The following is a 16,282-nucleotide window of genomic DNA, read 5'->3' as shown; positions in this document are numbered from 1 at the left end:
TAAAAAGTCGTCTTATACGCCAGAATCCTCGGTATAAATCTGCCACGTAGGAAGCTGACACTGTGGGGTGCCTAAGCACTGTGTCTGACCCCTAGCTTCATTTCCATGTAGGACACTGTCACATAAAATTCCCTCCCTGCCAACGATTGCCAATGCAACCACAGGCAAGTACCGTATTTTTTGCCCAATAGGACACACTTTTCCCCCTTCAAAAATAAAGGGGAAATGTGTGTGCGTCCTATGGGGCGAAGGGTTCCGAAGGGTTGCGCAGAGCTGCCTGCACTCCGAAGCCTGGGGCGCACTAAAGAGCGCTCCTGGGCTTCACCCAGCTCTCCGGAAGCCTGGGGAGACCGGCGCGGCTCCCTAGGCTTGTGGATAGCAGGCTGTTGTGGGGGCTGGGGAAGCTCGGGCTTCCCTCACGCCAGCCCTGTGCCTGGGGGTGAAATAATTTTTTTTTCTTTATTCTCCCCCCCCCCAAAAAAGCACTCTGTTTTGCTGTTCTTCCAAAACCCACATCTTTTTTTATTTCGAGTTCCTCCCAGTTACAATTCCACAAAGCCCACTTTAATACAATCCATGCTAAAATCCAAAAATTAGGGTGACAGTGTTATACAAGTCTAATGTGCTAAATGTACTAATGTACTTTCTATACTAACACCACAAGGAAATGAGAGCAGTAGATTAAAAGCTACAGATAATGTGAACAATTTAACATTTCTATTTCTACAGTATCTTTGTATAAGAGGAGCTGGGACCCAGCATAACTTAAGAAAAAGAACAATGAAACTTTTGAAAAAGTACTGACACCACAACAGCTATTTATTGATGTAAATAAGTATATCAAACAGAAACGGCCTACGAGAAAACACTGGAATTGGGCTGATGGGACGACTGCAATTGAAACATGTCAGGTTTAATTTTTTATTCTTCAGATTCACCAGGCTTGCGAATATCATCAATCTTCAGAATCATTCTAACCATTTGAGTAGCCAGAGAGATCTGCTGCTTCTTGCCAATCAAAGTTTCTATAACATGTTGTTCCTTCATATCTGCCAAGAGAAAGAAAATGTGAATGTACTGCGTTCACTTAAAATTATTTAACATTCCCAGCACAATACAAGAACACAGAAAACAGATCTGTTCTATGCATCAGCAAGGAATAGATTTCTATGTATGTTCTTGTTACAACAATTCATTTTATACAGTGGTAAGAGCAGTAACTAGCAGAACTAGAGTTGCCTGCAGACTCAAGAAACATTTATCCAGCCTGTGCCTTAGGACCAATGGCTGGTACAATGAAGAGTTAGAAGGACCCAAAGGGAAGATCACATTGTATGGGATTATAAGAACCTGGAATAGGCCAAGAGCCCATCCTGGCTAGCTTCTGATTCTCAGGTGGCCAACCAGATGACTATAGAAAGCCCCCAAGCAGCACCTAAGAGCAAGAGCACTCTCCCCATGTGCGATTTCCAACAGCTGGTGTTCAGAGACAAATGGCCTAAGGCATAGCCCAATTCTCCATGGAATCTCCCCTGGAATGTCAATGGCACAAAAGGAATGCCACTCTATTTCACTAAATCCAATTGAAGAGCCCATCTTTTGGAGTGGGTGGCAAGCTCAGAATATTAATGACATTCAGGTGTTTCTAAGAAATTACGTACAGTAGAATAACAATCGTTACATTCACTGACACTTATCTGAAAATAATGCTGGCACTTGTGGTCCGTACCATTTGTCCCTTTGCGTAAGCAGTCAATACCCAAAGCAGAGTTTTCTTCTTTCACTTGCCGAGCCCGCACTGCAGCCATTGTCTGTATAGGATTCATGCCACTATTCTCAGCAAGTGCCATTGGAATGGCTTCGAGGGCATCAGCAAAAGCCCTCATGGCATATTGCTCCAGTGATGGGCACTAGGAGAACAAGTATCACAGAATAAGAAGTCCGAAAACAGAGCCTGCTTTATGTTTTAATAACTGTTTACCTGAAAATATATGCTGTTCTTTTTTAAAAAAAACAACCAAACAGAACACAGGCTGCACAAGACGTTTAGCTACAAGAACCTGCTTATGAGATGTGCCTTTCAATCTTAACTGCCTACTTTATTATATCTTTCTCCACTTAACAGGATTGTAGCTGTAACCATCTTTGCGGAGTGAGGAGTGACATTATAGAGAGAATTATGTTTTTCCAGCTGACAAAATATAGCTTCCTTCCCTACCCTCAAAACCGAAGCTACTACATAAAAATCTAAACTTGATTTTAATTACTGTATTAAATATTAAGAAATATTGAATATTAATAAGTGGGGAATTCAGATGCTGAATGATACAGAATAAAAGCTTCAAGAGATTCTCTCACTTTTATAAACCTGAATTCTGGTGCATAAACCCAGTCACTATTACCCTGAAAATGCTTGTATTTTTCATGTGACCATGACATTTTTTTCCATTTATTAAATTTATATTGACACTCCTCATCTATCACACCATTTTGGCTTTACCTCACCCAACATTTTTATTTTATCTATCCTAAAGTTTAACAGCATGAAGTAAGAGCAAAGTCTAAGGAAGTGCTGCTTCAGTTCTGCATTCCATCCCAAAGAGGAACAACAGAAGCAGCAGTGCTCCCAGCAGCAGCGGCCATCAGCTATACTGCTTATATATGAAGCCTTATAAGTCAGTTAGAAGGAGCAGCTAGGTAAACATGAAGAGCTGTGCTGTTAGACGCTGTGATCAGAAAGACATGTACCTGAGCATAACCTGTTGAGCCCCGTTTTATATATTTTTACATTGTATCTTTACTTTATGGGAAACAGGACTGTGGGTTTTTTTGTTTATTGTTAGGGTTTTAGACTGTGTGCCTATTTGTCATTTTACTGATCCAGTTTCCCTTTGCAACTGCTTTGGTACTCTGCCCCCGCCCCCAAAGGCTTCTTCTCTCTTCCACCTCCATATTAGCTACATGGACAAAACAAACCACTCAAGACTCACATAGTGAATATAATGTCATGAGGCCATATAATGAATCATATTTGGCTGGGTGATTATGCCAATGAGGACAAGTGAGTTCAATTTATATGAGCAACTCAACAGTTCTGCAAGCAGTACAAATAATAATCCAAGGAGGTGTCTGTATACATGCAGGCTAACACCCCAGCCCAATAAATGTGGAAAACAGATAACTCTGCTAAGGAAAAAACTAGTATAATTATAATTCAAGAACAGCTCCAAAAGCAAAACAAAAGGAAGAAAGGAAAAGCAGCAACTCTCCTCCCCTTAAAAAAATGAGATACATGTGGCCCTCCAGAAAGCATTCCCACTGCCATCAAAATGCATCCAGTCCTTTTCCCAATCTGCCAGGTGGCTGAGGATGAGAGGGGGAAATAATGGTCCAAGGCCATCCATTCAAATTCATGACTGAGATGGGATTTAAACTCATTTTTTCCTGGTTCAAGTCTGACACTCCAATATACTACAGTGACTGAATTTTAGAGATGGGCCTAGATGCCAATAATTTGAAGATTTATTGTGTGGGAGCACGCAAGCATCTATTTTTAGGTTTAAAGTGATACTACACATCTGAAGAATATTGCAGTTTTATCAGCCTGAGAACAATTCACCCGTACCAATCCATAAGCATAAAATTGCTTATGGATACAGAAGTGAATAGGGTGCGGCTATTTGAAGGTGCTGGAGGAGACTCTTGAGAGTCCCATGGACTGCATGAAGATCTAACGTATCCATTCTTAATGAAATCAGCCCTGAGTGCTCACTGGAAAGACAGATCCTGAAGCTGAGGCTCCAAGACTTTGGCCACCTCATGAGAAGAGAAGACTCCCTGGAAAAGTCCCTGATGTTGGGAAAGATGGAGGGCACAAGGAGAAGGGGACAACAGAGGACAAGATGGTTGGATAGTGTTTGCGAAGCTACAAACATGAGTCTGACCAAACTGCGGGAGGCAGTGGAAGGCAGGAGTGCCTGGCGTGCTCTGGTCCAGGGGGTCACGAAGAGGCGGACACGACTGAACGACTAAACGACAACAACAACAACAACAGCAAATTTGCAGGTGCTTGACTAGAAACCACAAGTAGAAACAAAATTGGATCTGCAGTGCAGCATCCGTAGTTCTACGAAAGCTTAATGTACAGTTGGTCAGCATGGCATATCAACTAACTTCTTTTTTACCTTATCTGCTGTTTCACTAACAGCCAGTGCACAAGAGATCTCAGAAGCACCTCCGCCATAAACGATACGGTTGTCACGAACAAGATTCCTGATCACACATAATGCATCATGAAGGGATCGTTTGGCTTCTTCAATGATCTTCAATTAGACAATGCAATTGCAGACACACAAGAAAGGTGAAGTTATAGCACTTTTCCAATAAACAGAAAATACAACAAGCATACAAAATTTGAACAGCAGGTTCCACTAGCAATTTTACTGCTGTCATTTGCCCAGTTTCACTCTTTTTAGTGGCTTAAAATTAAAAAGCACGGCTACCCAAAAATCCTATCAAAACAGTTAGGCTGAAATCCTATTTCCATTTATCAGTTGAGTAAACCCTACTGAATAGAATGAGACTTGCTTCTGAGTAGGACTGCTGTTCTAAAAATCCACACAACCCCTCCTCCAGCTACTTCTATCTGTATCAGAAGCAACAGCACACAAAAGGTATGAACTGCAGCCCTTTCCTGCCTCCCAAGAATTCCTTTTGGACAGCAGTTCTCCTGTCCAACTCAGGATGAGCAAAAAACACTACTATTCAGTTTTGATGCTTCTACTGAAGGTCTACAAACTTAATTTCAAAGTGGCAAAATTAATTTGATAATTTAGTTTTAGAAGGTTCACTGGTTGAAGACAAAAAGTGGGATAAAAATTATGCTCACAACACTGTGAAACAAATAAAACTCTTTAATTTCAACATGATGTGCATGTGGGAGTAAAACATGTAAAGAGCAGAACAGGTACATTCAAGCAGTAGAAAGGCCTGATGACATTAAAAAGGTAATCACAATTTTGAGGGTGTGCAGGAGGCTGCAGGGGAAAGGCAAGGATGGAGAAGTTCCCTTGAAAAAGTGAAAATCTGCTGTGCAAGCAGAACACAATGTTAATGCAACCTGTTATGTTTAAACAAACCCTTAAGGTATCCAGAATTAAGAGCCAACTATCCACCCATAGTATATCAAAAGAAAGGGTGACAGCCTTTCCGCTGCTCCTCGACCCACTTTTTGGGGCTGGGGCTGGGGCTGGGGGAAAGCTGGGCTTCCCCTGCCAGCCCCGACAAGCTCCTGAGCAGATCTGGGGTAGCCCGCGAAGCCTCCGCAGGGCAGCGGGATGAAGGCTCCCCCCTGCCCTGCGGAGGCTTCGCGGGCTACCCCAGAAGCCAGAACAGCTAGAGAGAGTGCTGTGCAGCGCTCCCTCTAGCTGTTTTAGCTTCTGCCTTAGTGGCGCAAAGCCTCTGCAGGGCAGTGGGGAGCTTTCATCCCACTGCCCTGGAGAGGCTTTGCGCGGCTATCCCTGGCTTTTGCAGGAGGTGGGGGAAGGGACAAAGCAAGGCTCTCTCACTTCCCCCACCTCCCGCAAAAGCCGCATATTTTTTTCCTTGAATCCCCCCCCCCAAAAAAAAGTAGGTGCGCCTTATGGAGCGAAAAATACGGTACTTTTCTTACATCACCTATTTCCAAGGTTAATAAGGGCATACTAATACATACAAATGATTACTACTTGTTCTTGTCACAACTTAGGAATTCCTATTAAGGCAGATCAAAGCAAAACAGTACAAATATTTTAACAGAAAAAAAACTGCAGACACTATCTGATTAAATTAGCTCACTCACCATTTTATTTCCACCTCTAATGAAGATAGTCACAGCTCTGGAATTTTTGCATTGCTCAATTACAAGCATTTTGTCTTTTGTGGTTCCAAATGAGAGCTCTTTGACAATGCCAGCAAATCCTAGTTTTTCAGGTGTGAGCTCACAAAAACGAGGTACAATACGGCCTCCAGTTGCAATGGCAATCAACTGAAAGCAATCAGAAAAGCTATGAGTGACAAACCTTAAAGTACACGGGAAAAATAAGGAGTAGCAAGTGACTCATACTTACTTCTATTTCAGGACCACCAACCCAGCGAACGGCAGGTAACTCATTCTGAAGCAGTAAGTGATTGGCTTCATCATCAAATCCCCACTGGCAAATAGCTAGGGTTGCACCAGTGTCTTTGATCTAAAATACATACATACATATTTATTCAGTGCTTTTTTTCAAGAAAAATAGTTGCTGGAACTCACCATGAAGTTGTTACAGTAAGTAGCCGCATGAATAGGGGCAGCCCTGAACAGATGCCAGTTACATTCACCACCCATGGAGGTGCTAAAAACTATGGCAAGCTGTCTCCCTAGCTGTTTTGGGGGTCGCCCCCGGTTGTGGTGCACATCAAATAAATGTGCAGCTTGGAAGGGCCTTCATGCTAACATTCCTGCAACGGTAGAGGCCTGGCTCGAAAGCTTAATGCCTACCGCTGCTACACAGGAGATGGATGGAAGAAAAGGAAACATGAATTGGTCCTGCGCCATAGTTTGACCAATCACAGCTAGGTGGAGTCATAGATCTCAAAAAAGTACAGACTCACACATGCTGGTCAGCTTCCGTTTTGACTTGAAATGTTAGTTTTGAGCTTCTCATAAGTACATAAAAGTAAGAAGTGGGCAGGGAAGCACTGGTTCACAATTTTACTCCCAGCTTTAGAAGCATTGAGTGGTATCCAACAAAGCAAAACTCAGAACAGACTCATTGAAAATCAAGAGGCTTAGTCATGAATAGTGAATACAGTACACTGGTTTCCAACTCTGAGTGCAACTTACATCAGCCTCACTTCTAAATCCTAATCAAGTGCATATCCACTTCAAAGCTACTCCAAGACGATTCTGTGACATCATTAAACTTCTGATTTTATGCAAGATAAACCTTGCTGTAAATAGGAAATTCAGAAATGTTGTTCAATTTCCTTTTAGTATTGCAAGAAGTATAATCTGGGCTAAGTGCATACAGAAATTCTGCAGAAGCGCATTTCCACACACACCTCTCTTTAAACGTTAGAAACTTTAAACATAGATTGCAAAACTATGCTTAGAAATCTCACAAGCCACAGAGGTGGATAAATAAGCAATCTAGTGGGATGGGGACAAAGTTTCAGTGTCTTGCACAGCACCTTCCCCTACCCATGATTAGGAATACCAGAATTATGCAAAAACTGCTTTTATATATGGGTTATATTATTTGGCTTCCTTTGATAAAGAATTTGAATAACCTGCATGTGGAATATAAACTTTAGGAGTGGAATATATACAACACTGGTGCTGGAGGAGACTCTTGAGAGTCCCATGGACTGCAAGAAGATCAAACCTATCCATTCTTAGGAAATCAGCCCTGAGTGCTCACTGGAAGGACAGATCGTGAAGCTGAGGCTCCAAGACTTTGGCCACCTCATGAGAAGAGAAGACTCCCTGGAAAAGACCCTGATGTTGGGAAAGATGGAGGGCACAAGAAGAAGGGGATGGCAGAGGACAAGATTCGTTGGACAGTGTTCTCGAAGCTACCAGCATGAGTTTGACCAAACTGCGGGAGGCAGTGGAAGACGTGCTCTAGTCCATGGGGTCACGAAGACTTGGAGACGACTAAATGACAACAACATATACAACACTGAACACAATGGTGACTTTCAGTACTATTTGGCAAGAGTGTTAATTGTCAAATGCAAGTGAAGATTTTTATGACACTTTTCAAAAGCCTTTTAGCATATTAAAACAAATAAGTATCATTCTAACCTGTTTCACCATCTCATCAAACTTCTCCTTCTCGTACTGCTGCAATGCCCTATAGTCTTCCACAGATGTTACATCAAGCTTATGCTTAGTTTTTGGCTTAGGTGGCTCAAATGGGCAAGTCAGTATTGCAATTTTAACATCTTTAAGTTCCTGGGAAAATAAGGGCTAGAGTTAAAGTGGGCAATAAACTTTCAAGTTTTAAAGATTAAAAATTAATGGTTTCCTCAAGAACAAACCACCCCAGATAATAATGGTAATACAATGGTACCTCTGGTTACAAACTTAATTTGTTCCGGAGGTCCGTTCTTAACCTGAAACCCTTCCTAACCTGAGATACTACTTTAGCTAATGGGGCCTGCCGCCACACGATTTCTGTTCCCATCCTGAGGTAAAGTTCTTAACCCTAGGTACTACTTCCAGGTTAGCGGAGTCTGCAACCCAAGGTGTTTATAACGCAAAGTACCACTGTAATATTACATTTTGAGTTGATTTAAAAAAACAGCTGGACTTAAGCAGCAATAAGACAACTCAAGGTTTACTAAGACAAAATCCCATTATCAAATCAACAAGGTCACTCACTTTAGGCATCTGTGGGTGGCTGAAGTCTTTATCTACTATCACACCTTTTACTAGTTGGGTGTCCTCCAGTCTACCACCGACCTTGCCCTGGACTTTTATCAGCTCAAAATCAACATCTCTGCGCTCCATATCTGCCACAGTTAGCACTGCATTTACAGCTATTTCTGCCATTTGTCTGTGGCAACGATTAATTCTAAAAATGAAAGGAAGTTTCATTATAAAATATTCAGGTAATTAAAAATCAAAATCAAACATTGTAGACCCGAATGGCTTACTGAAGATTTTGGAGAACTCACAGAATAAATATTAATCTTTAAACTATGTTGACACAAGCTCACTTTAAACTTATGATCAAACTGCATATTACGTTAATCACTTTTCCTCAATGCCACCACTTTTATTTTGAAGAAAAATAACTTATCAGAAGAAATCAGTGAGAAGAGAAAATCAAACTGTAGAGGAGTGAAGAACCTCAGGTCTGCAAGGTCTTTTTGAGCTAACCACAGCCACCTTTGGCTGTCGTATGATGTCAGACATAGGAAACATCAAGCCACCACTGAAAACTTCAAGCTGCAACTAAAGGATGAAGAATCAGAAGCGCACTCTAAGCGTGTTTCTGATTATTTCCTTGCAGCCATGTCTTGACTCTGAATTAAAGTTGGGGCTGCAAAAGAACATTTTTTTTTGCAAGTCTGGCTGAACTTTGTGACCTAACATCAGGTGGGTGTTTAACCTGTCAATGCAGGCCATGCCTGACCTAGAGAAATTGCAAGCAGCTGTCTCTGCTTCCTCACTCTTTTCTTTGGGTGACACAACATAGGTGGTTCATCATGGAGGCAGTTACTTCATCTTCTCACTTGTTTACCTTTGCTCTCCCTCTGCATGGAACTCTGGTGGAGAGTGGGCCTGATGAGCCCAAAGCTACCCAATACACCACACAGTAAAAGGACAAAAAAGCAGGTAAGAAGAAGAGTTTGGATTTGATATCCCGCTTTATCACTACCCTAAGGAGTCTCAAAGCTGCTAACAATTTCCTTTACCTTCCTCCCCAACAACAAACACTCTGTGAGATATGTGAGGCTGAGAGACTTCAGAGAAGTGTGACTAGCCCAAGGTCACCCAGCAGCTGCATGTGGAAGAGCAGGGACGCGAACCTGGTTCACCAGATTACGAGTCCACCGCTCTGGCAGCTGCTCTTCCAAAAAGCAGTAACTACCTACTTTTGCTCACCAAAACAACGAGCACACAAGCAGGTGTAGCCTACCAGATGAAAAGAGCAAATGAGTGATCAGAAGCAACAGCAACCATCACTTTCCCAGTCTTTGATTACAATGAATCTACTCTGTATAATGTAATTGGGCTGAATATTACCCATTGCCTTAAAAAACAAACCATGTGCTCAATGTAATGCATAAATCAACTCTCAGTAACCATAAGCTCAAACAGAAATTTGCCTGCAGAATTACAATACCTAGGAATATTAATTTTTTTAAAAGAAGTAGTGTGTACTTACACTTTAGAGCCCAGAGTAGTCTTTGCTGTCTGAATGAGAGGCTCTAGGTTCTCTGGGTCAACAGGAAAACTGTCACTGATCTTGTCCAAGTTCTCAATAGCAATGCGAGCAGCTTGTTCATACCCATCTGCTATTCTGATAGGATGAATACCACGATCCAACAAGTGCTCTGCCTGTTCCAATAGAGCACCTGCAAGAACTGCAGAAGCAAAGTTGTAACAAAAACGTTTTGCCTTTTTAATAGGCAATTTTACCTCCATTATTATTTATTGAATTTCTATACTGCTCTTCATCCGAAGATCAAAAGGTGGTTTACAATATAAAACCACAAAACTACATATCATAATAACAAACAAATAATACCCCCACCGCAGTTTAAAAGCCAATACAGTGGTACCTCAGGTTAAGTACTTAATTCGTTCCGGAGGTCCGTTCTTAACCTGAAACAGTTCTTAACCTGAAGCACCACTTTACCTAATGGGGCCTCTTGCTGCTGCTGCGCCGCCGGAGCAAGATTTCTGGAGCAAGATTTCCTGAAGCAAAGTTCTTAACCTGAAGCATTATTTCTGGGTTAGCGGAGTCTGTAACCTGAAGTGTATGTAACCCGAGGTACCACTGTACACGGTTTAATTAGCCAAAAGCTTGTGAGGTGAGAAATGTTTTTCCTGGCACCTAAAGACAGCTGTGTGCAAGCAAGTCCATGAATATTTTTATTAATATACCTGCCAACACACACCAATTAGAATATTTTGAATACCAACTAACTGAAAAACCTAAATCTTCCAGTTTTACAAGAACTTGATATTGAACAATAACTTGGAAATCATTTTACCAGCTACAATCAGATGATCAGGTAAATAGGTATTTATAGGGTTTTGAAGCCAAATAGGGTAGAATGACTAAAGATGTCCAATTCAAAGTAATAGTTGCCCTAGTCTCATAATTTCCAAAAAACATTTTTAATGAGATATTATATAGAATGTGAAACGTAATATCCAATATAATAGCAAGAGTAAAATATAAAATCAAGGCAGTGTGTCAATATAACACAAATTAACCCATACATAAAATAAACAATATAAAATATAGCTTTATAAAGCATTATTCCATCAGAAAATAAGCTCCATCCTACAGAAACAAATTGCTCCCGCTGATACAATTCTGGAGGCAGAGGACTGGCCAGTGCTGCCAATTTGAAGATTAAGATGCTTACATTTTTTCATTTTGAAAATTTGGGAAAAGATCATTGGTCATGGAACACAAAACTTTTGTGTTACTGAGATTAGACCTACTGAAATGAATGGATTTAAGTTTATTAATTTGTATGGGTCTAAAGTGGTACCTCGGGTTAAGAACTTAATTTGTTCTGGAGATCCGTTCTTAACCTGAAGCACCACTTTAGCTAATGGGGCCTCCTGCTGCCGCCGCTGCACAATTTCTGTTCTCATCCTGAAGCAAAGTTCTTAACCTGAGGTACTATTTCTGGGTTAGCGGAGTCTGTAACCTGAAGCATCTGTAACCCGAGACACCACTGTATTTCAAGTATGACAAAGTTGGACATCACCCAGTGCCAGTTCTGTTTTATAGAACTTAAAGGTAAAGGGACCCCTGACCATTAGGTCCAGTCGTGGCCGACTCTGGGGTTGCGGTGCCCATCTCACTTTATTGGCCAAGGGAGCCGGCATACAGCTTCCGGGTCATGTGGCCAGCATGACAAAGCCGCTTCTGGTGAACCAGAGCAGCGCACGGAAATGCTGTTTACCTTCCTGCCGGAGCAGTACCTATTTATCTACTTGCACTTTGACGTGCTCTCGAACTGCTAGGTTGGCAGGAGCAGGGACCGAGCAACGGGAGCTCACCCTGTCATGGTGATTCAAACCGCCGACCTTCTGATCGACAAGTCCTAGGCTCTGTGGTTTAACCCACAGCGCCACCCACGTCCCTTTATAGAACATACTGAACATTAAATAAAACTCATTTTATTTCAAAGTATCCTGCACTCAGTGAAAGCCGCATGGAATGGAGTGTTCAAAAACCGAGGTACCAGTTACATATAATACTTAGTCATTACTGTCAAACTTAGCATTTTTTATAAGGAACTTGAAATCACTTTTAAAGTTACAAAATTTCAACACATAAGATTCAGTAATCTTACCAACAACACCTGTGGTCCCATCCCCAATCTCATCATCCTGAGATTTCGCCAGCTCAACCATAAGTTTAGCAATTTGATGGTCCACATCCATCATATTCAAGATGGTGGCACCATCGTTTGTCACAGTCACATCACCATCCTTGTCAACCATCATTTTATCAAGGCCTGCAGCAAATATTGAAACAAAATGCCAGTATGAATAGAAAAGCATTTTAACACAGCAGATTTAAAGGTTTATAACATAATTATACTTACCATTGGGCCCAAGCGAAGATCTTAGAGTATTGGCTACTGCCTTAGCTGCCAATATGTGAGACTATAAAACACAAGTACAGAACTAGTATTACAAAATCTTGCAAGAACAGAGATGGAGACAGTGCTGCCTCTTTTTAATTTTTTTATATTTCATTAGCTAAATGGAATAGACGTATAACATAAGAGTCACCAAGAAATGTAACCATTCATATAATTCTTTCTATAATTGAATCTGTGCATACAGATGAATTATACAACCTGAATGACTGCATCATTTTTGTGTCTCTAAGAACATGGAGAGTATTTGCTAGGCAGGGTGTTAGCTCCTTTCCGAAACTTTCAAAATGAAAGGAAAGGAGCTCTCTCTCGTTCACCGCCCCCCCAAAAGCTTTCAAACGGTTAGTGCAGTGTGACGACATTCCTGTCCCTCTGGATCGTCAAGGATCCCGATCAATTCTGTCAAACGCTCCAAAGAGTGACGAAAACAGAAAGGGACGGGAAGGGGAAAATAAGGTGTAGAACATGGGTAGGCAACCCAAGGCCCGGGGGCCAGATCCGGCCCAATCGCCTTCTAAATCCGGCCCACGGACTGTCGGGGAATCAGCGTGTTTTTACATGAGCAGACTGTGTCCTTTTATTTGAAATGCATCTCTGGGTCATAGGACTGCAGTCCGGCCCCCCACAAGGTCTGAGGGACGGTGGACCGGCCCGGCGGGAAAAGTCCGCAGGCCCCTGGGGGGGGGGGCGGGGGAAATGAAACAAGGCGGCCTGCGGGGAGCGGGAAGAGAGAAGGGGCGGCCTTGGGGGGAGGGGGCTGAGGGGGGCCGGAGCGAGGAGCAGCGAGAGCCCAGCGCGCCGCCCTGCTGAGCCCGCCAGGGGAGGGAGAGAGGCGGCTCTGGCAGGACCAGGATCGGCCTGTGAAGCCGAGCGCCGGCCCCGCCCGCCCGCCCGCCGGCCGGCCGCGTACCTTGAGGGCCTCTATGCCGGTGGAGCGGCTTTTCCGCTCCTGGTCCTTGAGGATGAGGAAGGGCCGCCCGTACTCGTCGAAGGCCAGAGTCCCCATGGCCGACATGGCGGCGGGAGGCAGAGAAAGGGACGGAGGCCTCGGCGCGGCCGCGTGAGGGAAACGCCAACTCCCGCTGCCGCTCCCGTCTCGCGAGAACCTCCCGACGGGCACCTCGCCCAAACGGTTCTGGAAGCGTCTGGGGCAGAGGCGCGAGCGCGCATGCGCTACGGTCACGCCCAACCGTCATAGAGATAGAGGGAGGGGTTACCATCTAAACTTCCGGCTTAAAAGCGAAAGCCTTTCTACGCTACGTGTTTAACCCATCTACGTCGCTTCTTTTGTATACCGCCTTCCTGTGTTGGTCTACGCGAGGCGGTTTACAAGGAAGCGAACCAACATGCGCCACGAAGATCGCAGTTCTTATAACGGACCCGCATCCAATACAAATAAGTCCCAACAAAAACAAGCCCCTGTCAGCACCTCTTCCATCATCTGAGATGATGGACTCCTGTCTCTGCCGCTGCTGCCGCCGCCGCCGCCTTCTCTCCGGGAGAGGGCGCCAGTCTCGGCTCAACTAAAGCCCTGGATTTCTCCATGTTCTCTGCGGGCAGCTCCCCCTCCCACCTCCAGGGCTTTGCGAGCCTGAAAGCTTTTGTTGTGCCCCTCTGCGGTTTTCCTATCTCTATGCGCCAAGCAGCCTAGGCGGGGCGGGGGAGGGAAATCCTGAATTCGGAAGCGGAGGCTGCCCTTTCCCCCTGCGGCCTCGCTTCGAGGAGCAGCCAGGTGGCGGAGGCTCTTCGGAACTCGACGGTATCCTTTGGCTTTGCAGCGGATGCAGGCAAGGAATCCCTTCATTCCGGGGGACGCCCTGTCCCCCCCCCTTGGGGGCACAATGGTGCCGTCTGCCCGGAGTGGCGGCCTCCCTGAGGCTTCTGCCCGGAGTTGGCGCGCGTGGCGGGCTCGAGTCTGGGGAGTTCTCTTTCGGAAGGCCGGCTCCCTTCTTGTCCCGCCTCGTGGCCGTTCTTCGCCTCCCTCTTTTCATTTCGCGCCGCCGCCCTTCTCCCTCTTTCTTCGAATTTGTGCTCAATGGCCAGGTCAGGGTTGAGCTGGATGAAGCCACGGGTCCGACAACAACGGCCTACTCATTCCTTAACACTGTGTTTACATGCTGTCTAGTAACAGGCTGCAAGAATGAGTGATTTCCAGTGCAACATACTACAACTATAAACTAAGTATAAAGAGGAAAATAAAATCGGAATAAAAAAAATCCAACACATGCGAACTCAGGGTTTAGATTTTGAAGTAAAGGGCTTTATCCAATTGGTACTCTGGCAGGCAAGGGTTTTTTTATGGGAGTTGTCTGCTAATGGAGGGGGAGGGCAAGCAGTTTTTGCCAGTTCCCCCTTGCATCCATCTTAAAACATATTTTGGAGGGTTCCACCAACTGTCCAGAACAGATATTTGGAGTGCAGGGAGGTGACGGGGAGAAAGAATTTGCAAAAAATTGCTGCCCCTTCCATTAGCAGACACCTCTGCTGAAGCAACAGTCTATAGATAACTACTTGGAAATAAGTTTTATTAATTTTCAATTGCAGAAATCCAATATAGGCCTTATTACAGTGGAGCCTCGACTTACATAAGCCTCTTCTTGCAGACATTCCAAGTTGCACCCGCAGCAAACCCGGAAGTAAACACCAGGTTTGCTGTGATTCGCGCATGCGCGGGAGTGGCTGCCGCTGAATGTGCACATGCAAAAGATGCCTCTTCTAGCGACCCGTTTCGACCAGCGAAAGGAACTCCGGAATGGATTATGTCCATAAGTAGAGGTTCCACTGTATACCAATACCAAATTACAATGCCAATTCAAATACAAATCAATAACATAACCAATTATAAAATTTAAGTGGCCCCCTGCATGCTGTACTTCAAGGTCTACTAATTCCCTTTAATTCTGCTTCCAAACTATTACTCAATCCAATTACAATCCAATCTTGATAAAATCCCTTATATCACAGTTACAATGATTTAACTTCAATTTGTATCAACACATTTAGTAATGTATAAGTTCACTAGTGAAGTTATCCTTTCTTCTTCCTGTGTCAGGTATTAATCTTAAATCAATTGTTCTTTTATGTCTTTGTAAATATTATGCCCATCTTGGTTGTTCCTGGTCTCCTTCGTGCCTTACGGCGCTGTTGACTCGGTTTCACTCTAAAGAGATCTCTCCTCTTTTGTTCTCTAGGCCCTCTGATTGCAGCCTTAAAATTCCATCGCCATTACTTTCAGTCCGGGGGGGGGGGGGTTCCCTGGCGCCCTGCCAAAGCCCTGGCAAGCCTCCAAGCTCTCCCTTCTCTGTCCAACTGAAGAAATTAGCTAAAATTACTTGTAGAAGAGTGATCTGGTGCGCCGCCAAAGCCTTGGCAAGTCCTCAAAGTCCAATCCGTCCTCCCCTCAATCAGGGGAAAAATAAGAATTAACTCAGTAGATTCCCAGTCTTTTTAAAATTATTCCATACTGTTATGTTTCCCTCACACAGTTCCATTTGTCATTGTAATCCATATCTATACTCCCGTCTCCCTTCATCTTCACTTGCTATATGAAAAAAGAATTGGGGGGGCTTTCTTGGGGGCGTTGCTGAGTCTTTTATGTAACAAAGTATTTATAGCGAAGCCATTGGCTCCCCTCTGCAACACATACCGTTTTTTAGATCGAATGAAGTCATCATTCGAATTTAAATCTGTACGACCTTGTAGCTACAGTCATACCTCATGTTACGTCCGCTTCATGTTCTTTCAGGTTACGTCCTGCGGTGACCTGGAAGTACCGGAAAGGGTTACTTCCAGGTTTCGCCGCATGCGCAGAAGCGCAAAATGATGTCATGCACAGAAGCGGCGAATCGCAACCCGCGTGTGCGCAGACTCGCCACTGTGGGTTGCACTCTTTTCA

General features: G+C 43.9%; 2 protein-coding genes across 5 annotated transcripts in view; one reads left to right on the top strand and one right to left on the bottom strand.

Annotated features, from left to right (window-relative positions):
- Window positions 1-16,282, top strand: part of ATPSCKMT (ATP synthase c subunit lysine N-methyltransferase) — a 216,449-nt gene that overhangs the window by 187,979 nt on the left and 12,188 nt on the right. Inside the window, exon 1 of one of the 4 annotated variants that reach the window (XM_079983669.1) lies at window positions 14,045-14,146. The exons of 2 other annotated variants lie outside the window; for them this stretch is intronic. The gene's annotated coding sequence lies outside the window, so the exon portion shown is untranslated. Of the gene's footprint in view, window positions 1-14,044; window positions 14,147-14,390; window positions 14,431-16,282 lie in introns of those variants that run through there. One more of the 4 variants, XM_079983670.1, reaches the window with a different exon arrangement.
- On the bottom strand, window positions 799-13,510 carry CCT5 (chaperonin containing TCP1 subunit 5). The gene is made up of 11 exons (XM_079983625.1): window positions 13,298-13,510; window positions 12,331-12,391; window positions 12,076-12,240; window positions 9,921-10,119; window positions 8,408-8,600; window positions 7,829-7,978; window positions 6,108-6,227; window positions 5,840-6,025; window positions 4,185-4,322; window positions 1,730-1,910; window positions 799-1,049 (listed from the first exon to the last, which is right to left on the bottom strand). The coding sequence occupies exons 1-11, from the start codon at window positions 13,400-13,402 to the stop codon at window positions 922-924; spliced, it is 1,626 nt and encodes a 541-aa protein (XP_079839751.1). The 5' UTR covers window positions 13,403-13,510; the 3' UTR covers window positions 799-921.

Source organism: Podarcis cretensis, assembly GCF_951804945.1.
Source record: "Podarcis cretensis genome assembly, chromosome: 7".
NCBI classification, from domain to species: Eukaryota; Metazoa; Chordata; class Lepidosauria; order Squamata; family Lacertidae; genus Podarcis; species Podarcis cretensis.
This window is presented reverse-complemented; position numbering and strand designations above follow the sequence as displayed.

Bases quoted from the DNA above. Each gene is read 5' to 3' on its own strand.
- CCT5 (XM_079983625.1), bottom strand. From the start codon at position 13,402: ATGTCGGCCATGGGGACTCTGGCCTTCGACGAGTACGGGCGGCCCTTC. The intron at 10,120-12,075 runs GTAAGATTACTG...TTGCTTCTGCAG, and splicing joins TGGGACCACAGGTGTTGTTG to TTCTTGCAGGTGCTCTATTG. The intron at 8,601-9,920 runs GTAAGTACACAC...TTTCATTTTTAG, and splicing joins ACTACTCTGGGCTCTAAAGT to AATTAATCGTTGCCACAGAC.